Source organism: Melopsittacus undulatus, chromosome 1 (genome assembly GCF_012275295.1).
Source record: "Melopsittacus undulatus isolate bMelUnd1 chromosome 1, bMelUnd1.mat.Z, whole genome shotgun sequence".
In the NCBI taxonomy this organism is placed as follows: domain Eukaryota; kingdom Metazoa; phylum Chordata; class Aves; order Psittaciformes; family Psittaculidae; genus Melopsittacus; species Melopsittacus undulatus.
Window position 1 is genome coordinate 150275393 of NC_047527.1, and position 21872 is coordinate 150297264.

Below are 21872 nucleotides of genomic sequence, written 5' to 3' on the forward strand. Positions count from 1 at the left end.
TGATTCTATGAAAAATACAAACTCAGCCTAGTACCTGGCTTGAAAATTAGGGTATTGAGTATTTTGGGCTAATGGGGATCATAAGTATCTTTCAGTATAGTGGAACGTAGGGGTTTTGAGCTGGATTTGAGAGACAGGAAAAAAGACTGCAGGATAGCAGTTGGCACAGAAAGATACTTTAGATCATCAAATACCTCAAAAGAACAGATATAATTATTTTAAAGGAGTTCTGGAGGTTTAAAATATCCATCAAAAGGCAAAGTTTCAATTTGCATTAAAATAATCTACAAGAAGAATTGATGGCACTCAGCAGAATGGCCTCGATGAAACCCTAAGCAGATAAAACAGAAGGAAAAAAAAGGCCATTTCAAGGATATATTCATATACTTAATGATATTACCCTGCACAAAGCCCATATTGTTCTATTCCACTGAGTAACTGGAGTAATGAAAATAACATCAGAGACTTATTAGACAGCCTTGTACCATATGGCTAGCTTTGTCTTTGGTGTGTTCTCTACACCGCTCAATACAATGTTATGTGTTTGTTTTACGTGCTGGATCTATATGGATAGAAGGAGATTTCAATTGATTTTCAGTATCGTGGGGTGTCTTCCAAATACCTTGAGGTCTGCTAGGGAATTGCTGATCTGTGTACCAGTGGTAATGATTCAGTTTAAGTTGACATCATCTGGATCTGTGAAGTAAACAGAAAGCTCGCAGCAACTGTGATTCTTGAGACACTTACATAGACCACCTACGTGCACGAAAATGACTGATGACTTATATAGCTCAGCATACAATACCCTATTAATCTCTGCATTTCTTTGTTATGCTACGTTATAGAAGTACACCTGTGCTAATGAAGAGCTCTAACTGCCCAATTTTATGTAACCATAAACACTTCCAAAATCAGCTTAGCCAAAGATGAGAGGTACCAGAAAACCCATGTATTTGATTCCTAAGTTTTGTTGGTGAAAGCTTTCTTTTACTTTCCTTCAATCTGGCAAATAATAAAGAGAAGGCTTAACCCCTCTTAGCTGCACCTTACACCCCTAAATCCATGCCCCAGGGTAATGTAATATTCTTTTACGTGACAAGAGCACCATTGTGCCTTTGAGGATCTCAAATCACTTTACAAATATTAAAGTCCCTCAGTACCACTGTGGGATATTGTGGGATATACATGGCAGTTACCTGCATTTTATGGATGAGGAATCTGAGGTGTGGAAAAGTTAAACAACTTGGGCAAGATCACAAACTCAGATACCAGAGGAGCAAAGAACATGGAGTCACTGATTTTTCAGTCATGTGCTTTATCAGCTAGAAAATGCTGCTTCTGAGAACAGGGAATAAAAGGGAAAAGAGGGGAAAGGGGAATAAGAAACTAGGGATTTGTACATAAGAATTAACATACATTGACAGAGTGGTGTATGAGATGTAAGGGAAAATCTCAGTAGCTTCCAGCTGAAATACATCCACAGAGGGGGAGATGTGCAGCCTGCTGGGGTAAGCTCTCGAATGGAGTGTCAGCCATTAAATGGAAATGTGGATTTGAGATCTATCACTCAGGACATCTTCAGACAGTTTATACCTGTGACCAAGTAATACTGGCTGCTATTCAATATCCTCCCAGCTGAAGGAATCTTACTAGCAAGCAATGAATGATTGCACTGCAGCATCTATAGATGGAGCAGAACTGAATGTGCTGGGAGACAGCCCCATGCATCTTAGCTATCCCATTGCCTCATTTTATGGAACAAAATCATTAATCAAAGCTGATTCGTGGAAGTTACTTCTAACAGGAGAATCAGGGAGCTGAAGTTCTACATTAGCTGCAAACTCATTTAAAAATACATGTTTCTAAAACAAACCCCCCTTGCTTACAGGTGAGGTTTTCCAACATATTCAGCACTTGGCTCAAAACAGTTTCATCTGGAATTAGCAACAAGAACGTTGTGGGAACACAGCTTGTCCAAAGCTGTGCTCTTTGGACAACCCCAGACAAACTATTATCAGTCACATTTTATCCTTAACTTGTAACAAACCACATCTTTCACTATTGTCTTTTAGCAAATGAAGAAGCCAGAATTCAAACACTTAGAATGAAAATGACCTAATATCTTCACTTATATACCTAAATATTTCAATGGAAAGATCAACCCACTGCCAATCTGTTCTTGTGTGTCCTCCTTTTTTGCTAAAACAAAGGTGGCTTGAACACTCTTTTGGTACACAGACATTATTTCTCTTGCACACACAAGCAGTGTGTGTGTGCATGAAGTTACACTGGTTGTCACAGAGTGTGTCACTCAAAGTTGGGTGTTATGTGTGAGATGAAAAACTAGAAATGAAACAAAATAAGAATTCATAACCATTATGTTTTATACATTTGGGGAGCCAAAATACAACCCACTCAAAAGGCAGCCAGATCGTTTGGATTAAATAGGCGCATTTTAAGACATGTAATCCTGATGGATCATGCCCTCGAAGCCAGATCTCTTTACAGCTATGGTCTGAACCCCTGATGGATGTGTGAATTGCTATCCAGGCCACAGACCGAGTGAGCACGTTCGGGTGCACATGTTACAACATTAGAAATGCCCATGCTTCAGGCTAGTTATCCTTGAAACACTTTATTACCCTTCTCTAGGAATACATCAGTTGGAAGCAGGCAGCCTTGTGGCAGAGAGAGGAATAAAGACAACTGCAAAACTGTGTTGTTTTTATTTGAAAACATGCAAAATACAGTTCATGCATCTGCCATTTGGAAAAACCTCTCGGCTCACAGCAGATTAAACCAAAGACATTTTGGCTCTCGACTCTCAATAAATATTTCAAAATGCTTTACAGTGTAAAGATAAGAAATTTAGCAAAATTTCAACAAACCTGTATAAAAACCAGATACGGATAACTTTTATTTCAAGGCGACATGCTGTAATGTAAAGAGTTCACTCGTTTTGTCTGGATTGGTTTCCTCATAAAAAGTTTTCAACAATACAGCTGCTTCACAGATTTAAGCCTTTAGGCTACACATGCAAAGGAAAAAAAGAGGTTATTTTAGTTAAAAATCACCAAAACGTGCTATTTTTGTTTGTTTTTGTTTCATTTTTAAGTACAGTAGTTGTAGACAGTAGCGTTTTTCTGTTGTTCATTTTGTAAAAGAGTGCAGGCAGGTTCATGGAGCTAGTGTCCTGGAAGACTCGTACTCTGACATACATTTGGGTTTTATCCCTTTGCCATTGTAATAGTCCACGACTTGGTTTGGAACTTCAGCCAAAACGCTTTTTGCTAGAGCAGCTGGGGATGCCTGCAGGAAATGGTAGAAAACACAAGTGTTAACCTGCCTCTCTGCTGGAAGTGGCTTTAGAGGCATTGGTACCATGAGATCAAGGGAGGAAGTATGGTACATAAATAGAAGGCAAAACAGACTCAAAGTGAGTGGCACTACTGCTGTAAACTCATTCTGTGGATCAGTTTGGGCATGGAGCTGCAGCTGCCTGCAAGTCCACTAAAGCCCAAAGTGCTCTGCATGTTTTCCAGCTCCACCTGGACTATTTTAAGTTCAGGGTAACTGAACTTCTCTGCAGTCTGGGAGAGAACCACATTGCACTCAAAGGGCTCCAAAGACTTCATTCATCAGTACTTGGTGAATAATCATAGTATAGAGTAGTAGGAGTTGGAAAAGACCTTAAGATCATCCAGTTCCAACCCCCCTGCCATGGGGGCAGTAATGCTGCAGAGCTTCGGGGTGAATAATCAATGTGTGTCACTGCAGAAGGGAGACCTTCATCACCATTCTGCTCTTCTGGATAAGTGTTTTAATGGCCAGGGATGTTCTGAATTCAATAAAAACTATTTTGTTTTCATTGAAATTAAACCATGGTCATGAGAAAGCTTCAATCCTAGGCTTTGTGAAGGCTTTAAAGATCTTCCTCCAATGCATAAATGGTAGGTGTCAACCAGATTTAAGAACGGATGACCTTGACATGCAGAGATGGATAGAGATGTAGAGATGAAAAGTAGAAATGGCCACTGGCATTTGCCCAGGCAGGGAGGAGGCAATGAGAAATCATGGTAACACACAGTGGCTGCCTCACCCCTTGACAAAGCTTCATTTTAAGCAGCAGGGCCTGTGGATGCTTTATAGGCAACTGTTACCTGCATGTACTGCAGGGATTTTCCTCAGCTCCTGAATTCAGCAGTGACAAAACTGGACTCCTGTTCTCCGCTCTCTTGCTCCATGTTTGGGATTTGCTTGTTTCTAAGTATATGGGTAGAGCTGATTCCAAGCCCCCTGGAGCCAAACTGTCTGACTGTGTTCCCTGTGAGCCCACCCCAAAAATGCAGCAAAAATGCTAATGCTTAAACATCAGTTTGAGAGGTATAAACCAATGTTATCTCCAGCTAGAGCACACATGGATCACACACTGCAGCTCAGGTGATGCATAGGAACTCAACTCGTGGTTGGGTCACATTTCTTCCATACATCCAAGTACTTTTTTCCCACATTAGTGAATACTTCTCACTTTCAGCTAGATTTCAAAACTACCACCTCACAAAGTAGTTGTATTGACTGTTTATTGCACTATTCTGTTTCATTGGGTGAGATCCTCATCTTTCCAGTCTTAAAATTAGGATGTAACTAGTAAATTATTCATAGGCAGGCTAATCCAGAAAGCCCCTGGGCTATTATAAATTCCAGTATCGAATGTGACAATACTACAAATACATAGATAATGCTACTAAAACCAGAAACAAAACTATTTTGGTGTTCTGAGTAATGACTAAAATGAACTGCTACCTCCCTGCTGTGACGTTCATACACAAGTATTTGTGCAGGCAAAAAAAGGCTGGAGCATTTCTGCATGAACAAACTGGCAAAGCAGAGCCCATACTTTGTGTGATAGCACAGTGACTATTCTCAGGTGTTACACAGTACCAGAACACATTTATTTTAATTCCTTAAAGTGAAATTCATGGTTTTCCACAGTTGCTCCATTCTTGCCTAAACCTGTTTTCACTGAAATAGCTCATTTCTATGTTGCTATTGAGAATTACTGGGGCTTTTTTAATCTCCTTTGTAGTGAGCCAAAGCTGTGTATGCCCCGTGTGTTGGGCTGCATCAAAGGCAGCGTGAGCAGCAGCTTAAGGGAGGTGATCCTGCCCCTCTGCTCTCATAAGACCCCACTTGCAGCCCTGTGTGCAGCTCTGGTGTCCTCAGCATGAGAAGGACATGGAGCTGTTGGAGCAAGTCCAGAGGAGGCCACGAGGATGCTCAGGGGCTGGAGCACCTCCTGTATGGAGACAGGCTGAGAACATTGGGGCTGTTCAGCCTGGAGAAGAGAAGCTGCGTGGAGACCTCAGAGCAGCTTCCAGTGTCTGAAGGGGCTACAAGGATGCTGGAGAGGGACTCTTCATCAGGGACTGTAGCGATAGGACAAGGGGTGATGGGTTCAAACTCTTCATACACTACATCATGTAGCAGATTAAGCACCTATAATAAAGTTTTCTGTTTGCACTGGGTCTTGAGCCAGTACAACACTGAAGTGGGTATGGGGCTTTAGGTATGTGAATAATTGTAACTAACTGAAACGTGTTAACTGCCTGTATGAGTGCTGTGCAGGATGAAAACCTTTTCTGAAGTCAAACTGCTAAAATAGAGGGGATTCACTCTGTAGGTTATTTTTACAGCTTCCTTCTCCCTGCTTTCAATATTCTCACAGGGGCAGCTTTTGGATAGGTTATTTTTGATCTGCTTGGGTACAGATGAGATTTTAAGTCCCAGGCTGTCCTGAGAATGGAAGTACTGAAAAACAATGTTGTTTGGGTTGCCTCCAATGAATTTTGTTTTCTGTTCCAGGGAAAACAAAAAATAATTGCTCACAAATAACCTTTTCTCCCCTCTTCCGTCAGCAGGAGCAGCAGGATGGATTTAGGCATACAGAATACTTGATTTATCAGGAAAACCTAGAAACCTTATACAACCAGTCTAGAAAGATCCTTCCCAGAAAGAACTAAACACAATGCACACTGACAAAAAGGATGCGATTTTTAACCCAATACATCCTTTACTTACAGCTATTGAATGTAATAAGCTGATTTATGGTAATTCTTGGGTTTAATCAGAACTGATAAGACAAAAATCTCATAATGGGTTAAATCTGCCTTCTTTGTGAGGAAAAATAAATCTCAATCAAAACATCACATTCGTTTCTGCCATGAAAAATTCTTTCACTGGCTGATGCAAAAGGCATGGTCTTTGTGCTGAGGATAAGGAAGCAAGGTAGCTGTGGATGTCGCTTTGTTCAGAGAGATTACCTGGGATATAGCAATAAATTTCAGCCAGAAGTGGGTACTGTTATGGACACTCATCCGTTACACTGATATTTGCTGAGATGCTGAAAGATCTCAATAAACAGACTAAATATCAACTTGCAGCAGATATTGACTTTTCTGCTACAGCAAATACATTAGCTATTGCTGTATCTATATTATCTCTGCTACTGAGAGAAAGGGGGAGAAAAGGTGTTTTCAGCTCATTGAAAGTAGGTCCAGCACTAGCCCATAAATAACTCACCTCTTGACACCTCAGCAATACACTACAGTGCAGCACTATGTACTTGTGATTATCTGATGAAGGAGAATCACAAGTTCTGAGCAGGTCAGTGCTCATGCTTTCTTCCAGCAGACAGGAGACTGAGTGGCACTGTCACCATAAAAATGCATGGAAGGGAGAGAAAGACTGAAGAACAGAGGGAAAAGGTTGTGATAAGCATTGCTGAGGAGCACAGTGGTCACTCCATGCCTCCATAGGGAGGAAAACAGCCCTGAAAAACCCTAGCCCTAACCCTGTGGGAGGACAGACCTGCCTCTGAGAACTTGGGGACCTATGTTTCAACAAGGAAACAGCCTCCTAGGGAGCACCATGAGTACAAGTTCACAGCCATTTCAGCTGCCTGTGGAAACGAAGGGAGGGAGAGCAGAATACAGGAGTCCTAATAGAACAGATGCAAAGAGAATGAAAAAGACTCCAGGAAAAATAATTCAAGGAGAGAAATGAAACTAAAACAAGGGAGAAAGTGGAAGCAATGACTGGTACCACAAGCACATGGATTCTGCCCCATCTCTTCCCTCCAACACACATCTTACAAGTGGAGCACATTTGATTCTGTATTCCTCTCCATTTCTGCCAAAATGATGCCACAGACTTATAACACTTCATGCCCCAGGCACCATTCACTCTATATTATATACATTCACCCTTCTGTGGAGTGGATGGAAAAGTCAACTTACATGTTTGAAGTTCCGAAATGGCACAAACTGGACAATGTCTCGAAGCACAGGCTCGCCCTTGGGAGACCTCAGGATGCCATCATCACCATCCAGCATCTGCATGTCACTAAAATCAGCGTTCCCCACGCCGACGATGATGACTGACATGGGAAGGTGAGAGGCATGGACAATGGCCTCTCTGGTGTCAGCCATGTCTGTGATGACGCCGTCAGTTAGAATCAGCAAGATGAAATATTGCTGTTGTTTGGGAAGAAGTGAGAAAGTAGTGTTAGTTCAACCTCCAAAGCTGCTTGCCCTCTGCCAGTATAACAGTGTCACTGGTGAGCCACTCATGAGCTTTCTTAGATAGGGAAGAGCCTTTATAGTGACTCAAAGGTTACGTCTGCTTCCAATCCAAACCTCCTCATACTAATCTGTCCTCTTCTGAAGGTTACTTCTAGTTCAAATCATTTCCAGGAGCTCCAAGGCTTCCCAGTGTAGAAAAGGGAGTTTCTAGCTGCTAGACTTGGGAGAGTCAGGACTTTGGCTGGGAAGTCTGGAATAATCCAGACATCCTCACTAGCCCTATTTTCCATCTGCTGCACTATCACACTGTCAGTTTCTGATTGCATTCGTTTTCCCCTTGGGAACCAGTGGGAGGCTGGGAGGAAGGAGTATTGAAGCATTATAAGCATGTAGCAGAGCTAGCAGGGACATTGTGACAGCACTCTGCAGACAAGCTCTGCAAACAGGCAAGTGGGATGGGTGCATCTATCTGCAAACTGGAGGCTGACCCACACTATGGAGAAGCACCACACAATCCCAGGTATGGGGAGAGCAAAGGGCATATGCTGGGAGGAATATACCCATCTTCCATCACTTAATGCAGAGCCCTGAAGAGAGGTTTTCTCATTCTCTAAAGGAGAGCAAGCAATTCTGTGAGCTTGTAATTTCTTTGCCAAAACTCCAAAGCCCACTGACTGGCACTTCACTTGGTAATGGGGAAGAGTGACTCTTGCATGGGTTCTTTCTGAACTGTCAGGCAGCTGCAGTCACTGAACAAATGTGCATTAATAGGAAAAATGAACAGCTCTCAGAATGTGGTCACTCTGCATGAGCAATACCAACGCACTTAACATAATGAACATTTATTATACACACAGCTATACACACAACTCCAAGTGTTCTGTTCACCTCCTGCCATGAATAAAACAAAATGTACAGGGAGAACACTTTATCTGGAAGGTGATTGCTATAAATTAATTTGGTTTTCGATCAGAAAGAGGGGAAGCTTAAGTTTAGAAACATGGAACAACTTGTTCAGTATGACAGACTAGTTCAGAGGCAGCCCTGGGAACAGTGAGCCACCTCAGCATTAGGTGGGCATGGAAATGAAAACACAGCAATTCCTCATTTTAGGACTGGGACTCTAAACACTCTCAAGAACCTGCAAACAGCACTGGAATGACAATCACAAGCCCAGAGTCACGAACAGAAGTATTTGGCACTGGAACAGGTTGCCCAGGGGGGTTGTGGAGTCTCCTACGTTGGAGATAATCAAGGCCCACCTGTACAAGTTCCTGTGTGATGTACTCTAGGTTACCCTGCTCTTGCAGGGGGGTTGGACTAGATGATCTTTCGAGGTCCCTTCCAACCCTTGGGATTCTGTGATTCTGTGCTGCCTGAATAGGACTTAAAAAAAGAGTCAGCACATGAAGAAAGCTTAGGGAAAGCCCTAGTCCTGGTATGAGATGCATGCCAATGTGCAGCTTTGTGATCCTATACGTAGGCATTTTCCATAAAGCAGTAGGCAAGTTCTTTCTTACATCCTTTACTCCCACAGCACTGCTCTTGTAAACATTTCAGACCTACTCACTCACCTATTCTTTCCAGTTCTCTCATTCTCCCATTCTCCTATTCTGTCTGGAAGGCAGGAGAAAAAGAAGCCTAATGCCTTTCAAAGACATATGTTTAAAACATGATCTATGCTTCAATCTTTTATAGCCAAGAAATCTGTCATGGGTGTTGTATCAGATGCAGGCTAACAGACTTGTCTCCTGCTTTCCAAAAGGCACATAATACTCCACATCAGTAACAGCAAGTTTGAAAACTGCATACAGTTTTCAAAGGAATGGTTGGAAAAATCCCCTAGTAAGGGTTTTAGTCCAGCCTCTGAGAGAGACCTGGAATTGGGTAGTCTGTTTACAGAATCATCTGAACTCCTCTCTTTGCACAACCAACACTTTTAGGGCTTGGTCCCTGATGTTTTGTTATCTTAGCAGTGGGATTTATACTTCCACAGTGAAGAACTAGGTGTGTTACAGCTTTAAAAGCAGGAAACAGAACAGTGGAGAAGAGTCTGAAGTTGTGACTATTGAAGCCATAAAGGCAAGATACACTGCTCCAGCTGACACAGGCTCGAGCTGCGAAAGCCATTAGTGAGAATTGTGAAGGCACAATTCACATCCATGAAAGGGCCCTGTTTGGATGTCCTGCAAGAGATCCTTCATAATACAAGAAGAAAGGTGAACACAGCATTATGCCCTTACCGAGGCCTCCTTGGTGTTGGTCTCCTCTGATGCTGATTTTGCCACCTTCTGGATGATGGGAGCGATGTTAGTGGGTCCGTACAGCTGCAGCTTGGGAAGGCAGCTCTGATATGCCTCCACCACGCCCTGTATTCCTGGCATGAAAAGCAACACAAAAGGCAAATGAATGTGGAGTGCATCAGCAGGACCATGCTTGTTTAAAATGTGAATAAAAGGTGGTCTCTTAATGAATAGATTCAAACATCACATGCTTAGGAAGGACTAACAACTTAAGTGATTTTCAAGAAGCTGTCCCTAGCTGCCTTGAAGCTAGTTTGTAATATAGAATTCATTGTACCATGCTTCTCCTTTTGATGTCTTCTTTTCAGGTGTCAGCTTGCAGTACCCTAGCCTCCATCCTCCTCAGTTCAAGGTGGAAGTGATCAAGAGATTCAGGCTAAAAGGGTAGCACAAATTAGGAACGCTTCAACACTTCTCCCTCCTCCTCTCCAGTTAAACTCTGCTTATTGTGGTAGTTACCAACAAATCTGCCCTTTGTACTTACAACCTAGAGGTGTGAAGGGATTCAGACAGCTTTTCCTGACTCCCCTTTGCTAAGAAAAGAGCACAGGGTGAATCTGCATCGTTGCTCACAGGCAGAATTTGATTATGACCAAAAGCTGTAAAATCTTGGAAGAAACAGCAGGATGCTTTGCAGTCAGCAGAAAAATGAGCTTTAGTCGAGAAGTTTTGATGGAAGAACTAGCTATTTGGGGCTTTTTCATTCCAGGATATATAGTCAGAGCAGGGAGAACACACTTCTGCTGACACACTTGACAGAGCACCGAATGGAATTTGGTGTTTTCAGTCACTGAGAAGAAGGATTTCTTGAAGTGAAGCAGTTCTGCCTCTGCATTTAGAACTCTCAGCTTACACCAAACCTAAAGGATTAAAGGGCTAAACTTGGAAAGAAAGTCATAGACTGAAGAGCTTTATGAAGGATGCAGAAGAATGAAAATCATCTCTAAGAGGCTAAGGTAGGTTGAGTTTGCTTAGCTCACTCATGAAATGGTATGCAACCAAGTTTAGAGGATATATGGGTACAGACTGGTTACTAACAAACCACAGGGAACTGTAATGGCTTTGCAACAATAAACCTGAACCTCCTAAAAGAAAGTGGAGAATACAGTCTTCTGTCTTTGTCGGTAACTACAAACACAGTTTCCCATTGCAGTGCTCACAGACAAAGGAACATGCTCCAATTAACAGCTATCATTGGCTAAAATGTAAAGTAATGTTACAGAACTTCCCTAGGTAATTCCAGTGACTAAATTATATATTGCAAAACAGACCTTCTGTTAACTCCTAATTTTAAACCTGCTGTGCATTTCAGCACGTATACCTACTGATCTTGCATGAGGGCCTCATAAATCTTCCCCAAGATGATGACAAGACGCACTGTAGTTCTTCTCCTTATGCATTGAAATGGTGTAAGATGAAACTTACTCCCTGCATTCCACACAGATTTACTCTGGTACATGTCAGAAAGTTGCTTTCATTTTAGAAACAAACATGTTCCAGAAACAATTGTTTCAGATTAGTATCTTTTAGAGGTATCTACTGTCCTATATCCAAATCCAACAGGATACATGAGTGGCTTAAGTTGTAGGTTACTTTTCTCTGGATTCCTTCAACTCTGCGTTTTTAATTGGAATCCACTTCGTACAGCTCTGATGAAATACAGTGTATGCATATATAGGTGAGTGTAAGATGCATGTAAAATGTATGCATGTGTAGAAGCATTCCTTCTGATTAGAGGTTGTCACTTTCTTTTGCAGACAATAAAGAATATTAATATAATCTACTATAAATATAAGGGTACAAATACTATGATTTCCAAGAATGGAAATCGTGCCAGGGGAGGAAAGGTGAGGATATCCGTATTCTGGGAATTCCAGTCATCTTCATCAAAGTAATAAGTGACAGAACAAGAGGAAACAGCCTCAAGCTGTTCCAGGGGAGGTTTAGACTGGAGATTAGGAACAATTTCTTCGCTGAAACGTTTGTCAAGCAGTGGAACAGGCTGCCCAGGGCAGTGGTTGAGTCACCATCCCTGGGGGTATTGAAAACACTTGCAGATGTGGCACTCAGGGACACGGTTTAGTGCTGGACTTGGCACCTGAGATGGTTTAGACTGTTGGTTTTAGAGATCTTTTCCAGTCTAAAGGATCCTATGATTCTATAAACAGTTCTTACTCAATGTAGAGGGATGCTTCACACTACCTTGTGCCAGTGAAAGCTCACTACTCCCACAGAGAAGGGGATTTCATTCCTCAAAAGCAAATTAGACACACACTTTCTATCCAACCCCTGTTTCCTGGTTTAAGGAACTGCTCTGCAGCAATTTTTCTTTGTTTTCTGGCAAGTATGCTAAATATTACAAGGAAAAATAGTTTGGTCACTAAGCACCTTATCTCCATCTCACTCTTGCATTCTCTCTCCACATGACACGCTCGTGTTACTGCTCCATGTCACCTAATAAAGGGAGAGCATCTAGAAAACATCACAGAATGGTTGGTGATAGGAACTGATCAAGCATCCATAACAGGCATGTGATGAGCAAGCTACAGAAGATAAGGAAACGTTTTCTGGCACGTATCCTTTCCTTGCTTCCATCCAGATGTGTATTATTTTAAAAGGTATCATGCAGGACAAAGAAGTGCTTTTTATATCTCACACATGCATGTGAACTACTGCAATATTTCTTCCCTGGCCTTTTGCACTACAACCATCTTTTTATGCCTTCTTAGCCCTACAACTCAACTTGTAGGTGATGAGTTAACTTATCACACAACTAAGTCTTATGCAAAGAACCCAGTAAAGTTTAAATACTAAGTGACATAAGCCAAGGCAAGACTCATAGAGCAGCTCCTTCCTCACCTCCCCTCATTTCCATCCTTACATTTTATTCTGCATACACAGGATGGTCTGCACAGAAAGTTGTTTACTTGCAGAGGGTTTGTCTGTCCAACCTCTGACCTGCTACAGAGATGTGAAAGCCTTTTCAATCAATACAAACCATTATGCAACAATGTCAGTGTGATAAAAGAATTAGCCTTGGACTCAAAAGAGACACAGCAAAGGGAGGATAAAAGAAGTGTTCTTTGTATGGAATACTAGGGCTTTTCTCTGAAGTACGCAGCTTAAATGTTTTGCATTTAGACTAAGAAACAAAGCTGTATTTGAACATTACAGAGCACCTAATGCTGACCATTGTTAACTGAGATGTTTTAAACAGATCAGGCCTTCTGTGTTCAGAAGCATGCAAGCTAACACATTTAAAAGTGTGATGGTCCAGATAAAATGGTGAGGTCTGTTTTGCTTCCCCACCTCATCCCCGTGTCTTCAGTGTGACTAACACCTCAACTTCAGGCTGGCTCACAAGCTATACAAGCACTTGCAGATGCATAAATGTAATCTCTGCTTCTTTTAACTCCTTATAAACAATGTAAAAAACCATGTGAACACATCCAGCAGCTGTAGGACTTACGCCAAATTACATTTCAAGTGTGTGACCTGCAGTGGCTGGGGCAATCCAACAGTCCAAGTGCAACAACAAAACAGAAATGCCCACTGAACCGAAAACAGAGGTCTAGCATTAGGATAAGTTCTTTTAATGTCTCTTTCCCTTGAATTGCTTGTCCTGTCTTCTTTCCTCACTCCATTTCCTGGCATCTTAATTGTCATCCTGAACATATTCCACTGACCATGCCTGAAAAAAAGTCACTAACAAGTCTGAGAAAGGTGAAAGAAGCAGCTAGAAAATAGATAGCAAATAGGAAGAGCATTCTGAAGCACCTATTTCAGTGTCTGGATGGAAGCAGAAGAATAAGGGAGAATAACAACCTGTGGGTTTTAGACAGCAGTGATCATCTGACCAAGACTCTCAGCTAAGTGATAGCCTGGATTTATTTGTTGGGCTGTTTAGAGATTATTGTTCTGTTACTGTCTTTTACAAAGGCTGTGATTTGTGGCAGGATTCTAGAAAGACAGCATCAGTCACTGATGCTTACAAATACAAGACATCTAGCAACATCTGCTACATGAATCTGGCCTCTGACTACCGAGGATTACTGACTGATTATGGACAGAACATAATCACACTGTGTTAGAACAACCTTCTGCTCCATCTACTGTCATGGAAGTGTGCTTCCTTCTACAGCAGCAGTCCTTAGCTGCTACCCTGACCTTTGGTGCTGGACATCACTGGGCTGATTTGCACCAGGCTGCTGCTGCTATTGATCTGGAAGAGTCTGCTTTTGCAACTTCTTAGTTGTACAACCTCTGCTGTTGATGTAGCTGAAGATCTGGGATGAATCTAAAAGACACTGCTTTACTTTAGTGCTCTGCTAGTGATTTGGGGAAGCCCAAGAGCTGAATGTCCAACATGATGTACTTTCAGAGGGACCTATTTGTCAGGAAATTCAGGTATGGCACTTTCTAAGGTTTCTAAAGCCAAGCCAAATGGCTTGGAGTCCATAAGGTTTTGAAAATCCAGGCTGCTGTCTTTAAAAAACACTCAGGGGATGCAAGAAGAAAGGCAAGCACATTTATCACACCACAAAGATACAGCAGTCTGGCCTCATGTGAGTGTTACCTGCACATTCGGGGTTGTCTTCATTGAAATTGATTGCAAAATCATGAGAGACCTGCAGAGAAATGCAAAGAAGAGAAAAAGGCTGTAGTCAGGAGAATTATTCCAAGAGGACTTGCAGTTAAACACCCTTTACATTATTTCTGTGTTAAACCAGAGACCTTGAGAGCTTCCAGCCATTAAATGTGAAATAGAGTCCCTGCTGGAACTCCCCACAGAAATACAGTAATGAAACTGGAATCAAATTTGTCAATAGCAATAAACCCAAGGAAAAAAATAGCACAAATTAAAGCCAGCCAAGTACATGAGGAATCACATAAATACGGTGTCAGGATTGGGCTACCAATGCCAGGCACAGAAGGCAGATCTATTGCTGAGATTTAAATGCCACCTCTCCCTTGCTTAGCAGCTTGGATTGGAGCAGAGAGCAGGCTGTGAGAGAGCAGTGACAGTGGAAGCTCAGGCCCCTTTTGGATCCTGAACTCACTTGTGTGAACAGTTCCTCATTTGAAGGCCATGGGAGTACCGGGAAAATAAGTTATTCTCCAAAGAGATCATGGAAGTCACCTGGACCCACTGTGAAATAACAATGTAAGAGATATAAGGGGTCTTAGCTGGTCAGGAAATGACATTAGGTTGGGAGGAAACGAATACTCCAGTCTCTGTCTCTCTACATCTGGCTGTAATAGAATACTACAGAGCTATTTCTGAAGAGGAATGACTGAATACAAAGAAGTTGCTGCTTTTCGACTAAAGCAATGTATGGTGTCTTTAGTGGTCTGGGAAATAATACACAGCTTCTGGATGAACAATTACTAGAAGGCAATGGAAAAAGGTTTGGGGCTCCCCCTCTCTGTCACTTAGAGATCTGCATCCACAGCACAAATCTGTTGGGACTGAAACTTTCTGCAAATACTCTTTTCTGGTTTTAAGGGTTGTTCTTGCCTGCATTTCTGTCCAGATCCCTTTTTGCCCCATTTGATCACTGAGAAGGCTTGATTCTTTTTAGTCTTCATTTTCCTGTTTTCCCTTAAATTGTCCTGAATGAGGCCCAACTGTTGTCTTCCAATTCACAAAGTGTACACATATACACACACACATATATATATATATATATATATATTTAAGCAGCCAAATTGTAAAATGTAAAGTTGAACTCAGGTATTTAATCCCAGATTCATGAAGGCATTTATATAGCTAACTCCAATGACACACATTTGAGACTTCATAGACGTCTGTAGGACCTGCAAAAGTGCCAACAGTCCTAGTCATACAGAAAGCAACCTGTTTACTCCCTGTACAATGGAACCTGGATTATTTGCAGAAAGAGATTTATCTGTTGGGTGATGCTGGTTTGTTTGTGAGTTTAGATGACTTGGGAGCACAGTATTGGGAAATGGTCTATGACTGATGGAACCATAGATCAAATACATGATTGCATAGATGCTTCTGTAAAAGCCAAGTGGTATATGGTAAATGGTAAATAGTAAATGAGGCTGTTCAGCCTGGAGAAGAGAAGCTGTGTGGAGAACTCAGAGCATCTTCCATTCCTGAAGTAGGCTACAAGGATGCTGGAGACAGACTCTTCACCAGGGACTGCAGTGATAGGACAAGAGGTGATGGGTTCAAAGTGAAACAGGGGAAGTTCAGGTTAGATCTAAGGCAGAAGTTCTTCCCTGTGAGGGTGCTGAGGCGCTGGCAAAGGGTGCCCAGAGAAGCTGTGGCTGCCCCATCCCTGGCAGTGTTCAAGGCCAGGTTGGACAGAGTACTGGTTTAGTGGAAGGTATCCCTGCTCATGTCAGGAGGTTGGAACTGGATGATCTTAAGGTCCTTTCCAATCTAAACCATTCTGTGACTATGAGTCTAAGTTGGCTAACTACTGCCAAAGAGAGTTTCTCACACAGACATTGAACTTCCTCATCATATGCTGGCTTTGCTCGCAACGGCAAAGCGTTACTTATTAAGAAGTTAAATGAATCAGGACTTCTGTCACAATGGGAAAGTGAAGTAAAAACTCACTGAAGAGTCTGCAACCCCTTCAGCCCAGCCAGGAAACTGGTATGGCATCAGCTGCCTCTTACAGAGGGTTTGATGTGGCCTGTTCAGGCTACCCTACTTGGCAATGAAAGAAAATGCAGGAAGTCACCTCCTGTGTTCCTTGCTGAGCAGCACAGAAGAGCAGGGCTCTCAGATACGCTTCAGAGGTGCTCCAGAGCCTTTCAGTCTGGCTGCTCTGTGTGTTTCCTGGTACACTCTGCCCAGCTGGTATCTGCCAGGCTCATAACCAGCTGCAGGCCAAAGGTAATTGCAGCTGTCAAGAGCAATTATGTGAGTTCTCACTCACTATGATTTTGTTGTTGTTCAATAGCCTCTCTTCTTCCTTTAGACTTTCTGTATTTCATATTAGCTGTATCCCAGAGCAAGAAGAATGGCAATGCATGTTTATCACTGATTCTTCCATGCCTCTTCAGTGATTTTATGTCTTTATTCCAAATGCAATTGACATTACAGCTAAAGGAGCATCACAGTTCTTTCCCAGAGCTATGAATGCAGTATTTTAATCTCACGTGCAAGCAGGGGCTTGATGCTTTTGATGCCATACTTCCTTCAGGATAGCACTATGCAAACAACTTATCTGGTTCTGAGCTATGGCACCCAGGCCAGTATCTATGGAAAATGTAGCTGACAGTTCAGGCCAATAAGGAAAACCCAAGCCTGGTAAGTGTGCACAAAGATCCAGAAACTAATACTGCCTGAGCAATAGCTGCTATCCACCCAAAGCAAGTAGCCTTCATACATCATCTTCCTGATGCACCAAGAACAGTGTTAAAATGCATCCTGAAGCCAGGGCAGGAAACACAATGAATGTGCAGAAGTATTGGCTTGTTTCCTATGCTCTCTGAACACTCTATCATGACTTAAACAAGATTTAAGTGTGATGTGAGGGAGAGAAGCTCTTTGAGCAGCTCTGTGATGGTTCCCAAACAGGAAATCATCACCCAAGACAAGCCACCATGACACAGCCCTCGTGCACTCTTAGAACTGATAAACTAATGGGGAAAGGAGGCAAAAGTATGAACATCTGAGATGCTGAAAGCTGGGAAATCCTCAGGGGAAACAAGACACTTGGCTGTTCAGCAGCAAGCATGTTTCTATATAATCTACTAGGGTGGCTTGTATGATGGATCAGTCTAGCAGTCAGGAAATCAGGAATATGTCAAGTCATGCCAACACAGAATGACTGCTTTACTTAGTAAAGAGCTGCAGACCGTGGTCTGTGGTGGATGTCAGCTTCACATTAAGAAGTGTCCTCACAAAACTGATTGTGGCATGGACCCTGGATTAAGTTTTGGATATATAGGTGACACTCTGCTCAGCCCTCCTACTCTTAACATCAGTCTGTAAAATCAATCCATAAGAGGAAAGGAAAGAGAAATTCAGGGCTGCAGAGGTGATTATAAGTGATCAGCCTGGCATTACCTGGGTTGCTGCACAGAACACCACTCAAACCCTATAAGGACATTTACTTGCATTTGGCTGTGTATCAATCTTTTCCCTCTGCGGGACTCCAGATAAATTATTTAGCAGATCCTATTATGGATGTGGGATTATTAAATCACAGCTGTGCTGGAACTTCCTGCCCCAAAACCATACTATTTCTCAGGTAATTTCTTCCAGGTTTTTAACAAGCAAAATAAGTAGCTCTACAATACATCATGATGCAGAGGACAGCAGTGTTCCTGAGGATACATCAACTAAGCAAACAGCCTAAAAGACTTGTGCTAAGGCAGATTACAACAGTTCCTTTTTGCCACTGTACAATGCCTCCATTGCTTGTACATGCACAGTTGCAAGCACCAGCATACAGAAAGGCAGCTGTTTGTCAATGTGATGGTACCTGTGAGACCTTTGCAAGAATCAGAACCACACTTACATGTGTTTATGATCAGGTTAGTAGAAAAGTCACCTTGATTTAATGTAGCAGGTAACTTCCTTGCCTTGTATTGGAATGGAATGAAATAGCATGGCCCTTGCTAAAGAGGTTTTTAGTTAAGGCTGAAGGGAAAAGAGGATTTCCTACAACATGAGAATTTTTGAGATGGAAAGCTTTTGGACTATGAAAGGGCATCTTATTTAAGTTGCATCAAAACTTGTTATAGAGTCATACACTAATAGAATGGTTAGGGTTGGAAAGGCACTTAAGATCGTATTATTCTATTCTGGCCTTCACATTTTTGCTACACCCCTTTTACTCTACATGAACTTCCATTTTTTCAACTAAAAAGCTGCTTTGAAACCAAGTTTTTCATTCACTTTGCAAATGCTGACTATGGATGCCTGAATTCTGAAAATCAGTGATCCTTTCTTCTAGATTGTTCAATCATAGAATTACAGAATCACAGAATGGATTGGGTTGGAAAGGACCTTAACATCACCCAGTTCCAACCCCTGCCATGGACAGGGACACCTCACACCAGACCAGGTTGCTCCAAGCCCCAGTGTCCAACCTGGCCTTGAACACTGCCAGGGATGGGGCAGCCACAGCTTCTCTGAGCAACCTCTGCCACCGCCTCAGCACCCTCACAGGGAAGAACTTCTGCCTTAGACCTAACCTGAACTTCCCCTGTTTCAGTTTAAATCCGTTCCCCTTTATCATGTCACTACAGTCCCTAATGAAGAGTCCCTCTCCAGCACCCTTGTAGGCCCCCTTAAGCTAACCACCCTGTCCCAAATAGCTCCAGCTTTCCAGAAACCTCAATGGTGATGGTCCTGGGACTCCTTGACAAATTCTGACAAACTCAGGCATGTTTAGGAACACTTTCTTACTAATTTAAGTCAGAATTGTCAAAACTCCATGAACAACAGATGCATACAAGTGTAAATGCTGAGATACGCAATGTTGAGCACTTACCTAGGAATAAATTGAACACTATTAAGCTGCTGCCAGTCCGAAAATGAAATACGGAATGCCTGCATATTTTGCAAGAGCTTAGACACTAACATCTAAAGAACCATTGCTCAAAATCTATTATTTTCAGAATACTCATTAATCAAACAGTTTGGAAGCGGACAGCTTGCATCTTTGGCTAAGACCACATTGTAGACATTTCTGCTTGGCAAAGCTTGGCCATTCATTTTCCTTTCCACTTGATTTCTGAGCACGCTGTCCAGTTTTTATATCTAAATTCAAGTTGATTGGATAAGGTGACAAATTCTGTTCTTTTTGCCTTGGTCTGTTACACATCCGTCTGGTTTGCATATACTTTTTTGCCCTCAAGCTCCTGGAAAGTGCAGAAATCAGTGTAGGAATCAGTGCAGGAAAAGTGCAGGAATCAGTGCAGGAAAGACCACACCATTTTCAAGTCCCTTACCTGTCCAGCAAACCAGACAGTACAGCATCATAAAGATGCTGCCCTGTTTGTGTAACTGCAGTGAGGTCCAACCCAGCACCTCTTCCCAGCATAAGCACTGAAAGAAGCTTTCATTAAAGATGCAGAAATAACCAAGACTGTCTTAAAACAAGCTGCAAGTTGTTTTGTACCTCCTCAGGTGTCAACCTGCAGTTCTTTAGGAAGAAGACTGCGTTACTGCCAATACACCTGCCAAGGGGCTGTCACAATTCAAGCTTTCTTTTCATGTTAGCAGGAAGTTTTGTGCTGCTGTGTGGTTTTTCAGTTCCCCCGAGTCCTGCCTGCTAACAAATAAGTGTTTAGTTCAGCTTTCTTTCCTCCTCTTCACTGTGAACTTCTGCAGCAGTGTCTGAGTCCATATCATCTGCCACCTCTTCATTTTACAGCAGACTTCACAGATACTTCTCAATGCAGGAAAGAAGTGATGGGTTGGAGACACTCCTGTGGAATAACCAGCATGTTCTGCAAGCTTCATGTCATAGAAACTCAAGAGGGGAATATTGCTCTCAGAGGTTTACTTAGATCAAGGAGCAGGGTGATGTATTTGTCAGGGCTTGGGGGAAGAAGATTGTATTGCTGAGCATTAGACAAAAGATCTCTAGACTGACGACGAGCATTATATATGGCATTTCTTGCTTCCTTCACTCCCACAGATTCCTTATGCCACTAAGAAACTGCTGCTTTTCTGCTAACAGCTGAAGTGTTTCATTTGGAGCTGAGCTGAAGGAAAATAAAGTCAGTGTAACATAGTGGTGTGCTCTTGAAATGGGAATTCTGTAGCAAGCATGTACAAAAACATGATTTACAGGGGGATCAACCCCAAGAGATTCATAAAGAGCCTGCAGACGTGGATACTGATACTGTGCTTAAGTGCTAATGTGTAATGGTGTGTATTTTTCCACAGGGAATAATAGCTGGCATAGCAAACGTTGTTTTTCTTTTAGCATGTAAAGATGTGATGAGACTAGAATCTCATTAAACAGACAGGTAGATACTATCCTCCAGCACCTATCCAGCCTATTAGTAGGAGCTTAAGACAGTATAAACCCAAGGCGCTGGTTTGACAACACTGCAGATGGACACCTTTCTCCTGTGTGGTGTAGTATGCCAAGGAAACCTTGGCAAGAAAATGCAGAGCTTATGGCCAGCCTGAAAGCAGTGACTTTCGGCTGATCCTAAATAGCAATGTTAGTACTGATTCCTGATGGATAGTGAGTTACAGGCCTCATTTTTCTAACGCTTGTGACCAAACATGACATAAATTAGACCTGAATCCACTTTGCCTACGGCTTTTATCAGGCTGCTTTCCTCTGGCCTTCCCTCACTGTGTTCCTGCTACGCATACACTGGTCAGCTTTCATTTAGACCTTTAAGGGAGCTATGTTGCGTAAGTTGTGTGGAGGCTCTCCTGGTTACTTAGAAACCCTTGGCAGTGGGAGTCAGTTCTATAACCCCTGCAATTTGTTGTTACTGGAAGAAATGAAAGAGCAGCTGCTGGTATGCAGAGGCCAGTGTGCTATGGGCAGGTTAGATTGTCTCATGAGGGCTGGAAGCTCAACAGCAGACACTGAAGTAAGTTGTCTTTGTTCCTTTTAATTGTATCAGTTTCTTCCATGTTTCCTATTCATCTTGGCTGTGTTCCACATGAAACACCAGCCACTGCTGGCTTTAAATTAACTTTATGATACCTGTGTAGACTGAATTACTAAAGGATTTGCAGGTTTATTGGTTTTGATGCATTAAAGCATCACAATGAGGCTTCACTTTCTTAGAGGGTGTATCTTTCAATTCAGAAGTGCAGCCAAGCCAAGCAGGAACATGCAAATGTCAATACAGTTGAAGAAGACAGATACTCCTATGGACTGTGTATAGCATCACAGGGAGGGACTAAACAATAGCACAGATGACTTAATTCTTAATCCAGTTCCAGCTGGATGCACCCAGGATAGACACCAAGCTAATTATTTGTCCCCATCTCCAGCACAAAGCATGGACTCTAGGCCAC

At 42.3% G+C, this 21872-nt stretch overlaps 1 protein-coding gene across 1 annotated transcript in view; it reads right to left on the reverse strand.

Annotated features, from left to right (window-relative positions):
- Nucleotides 1-2697: 2697 nt before the first annotated feature.
- CPNE4 (copine 4) overlaps nucleotides 2698-21872 on the reverse strand; it is a 206018-nt gene continuing 186843 nt past the window's right edge. The window contains exons 13-16 of the mRNA XM_034062179.1: nucleotides 14460-14511; nucleotides 9824-9957; nucleotides 7296-7532; nucleotides 2698-3309 (exon numbers count right to left, since the gene is read on the reverse strand). Of these exons, the coding sequence (XP_033918070.1) occupies nucleotides 3178-3309; nucleotides 7296-7532; nucleotides 9824-9957; nucleotides 14460-14511 (555 nt within the window). The 3' untranslated portion in view covers nucleotides 2698-3177. The remainder of the gene's footprint in view (nucleotides 3310-7295; nucleotides 7533-9823; nucleotides 9958-14459; nucleotides 14512-21872) is intronic.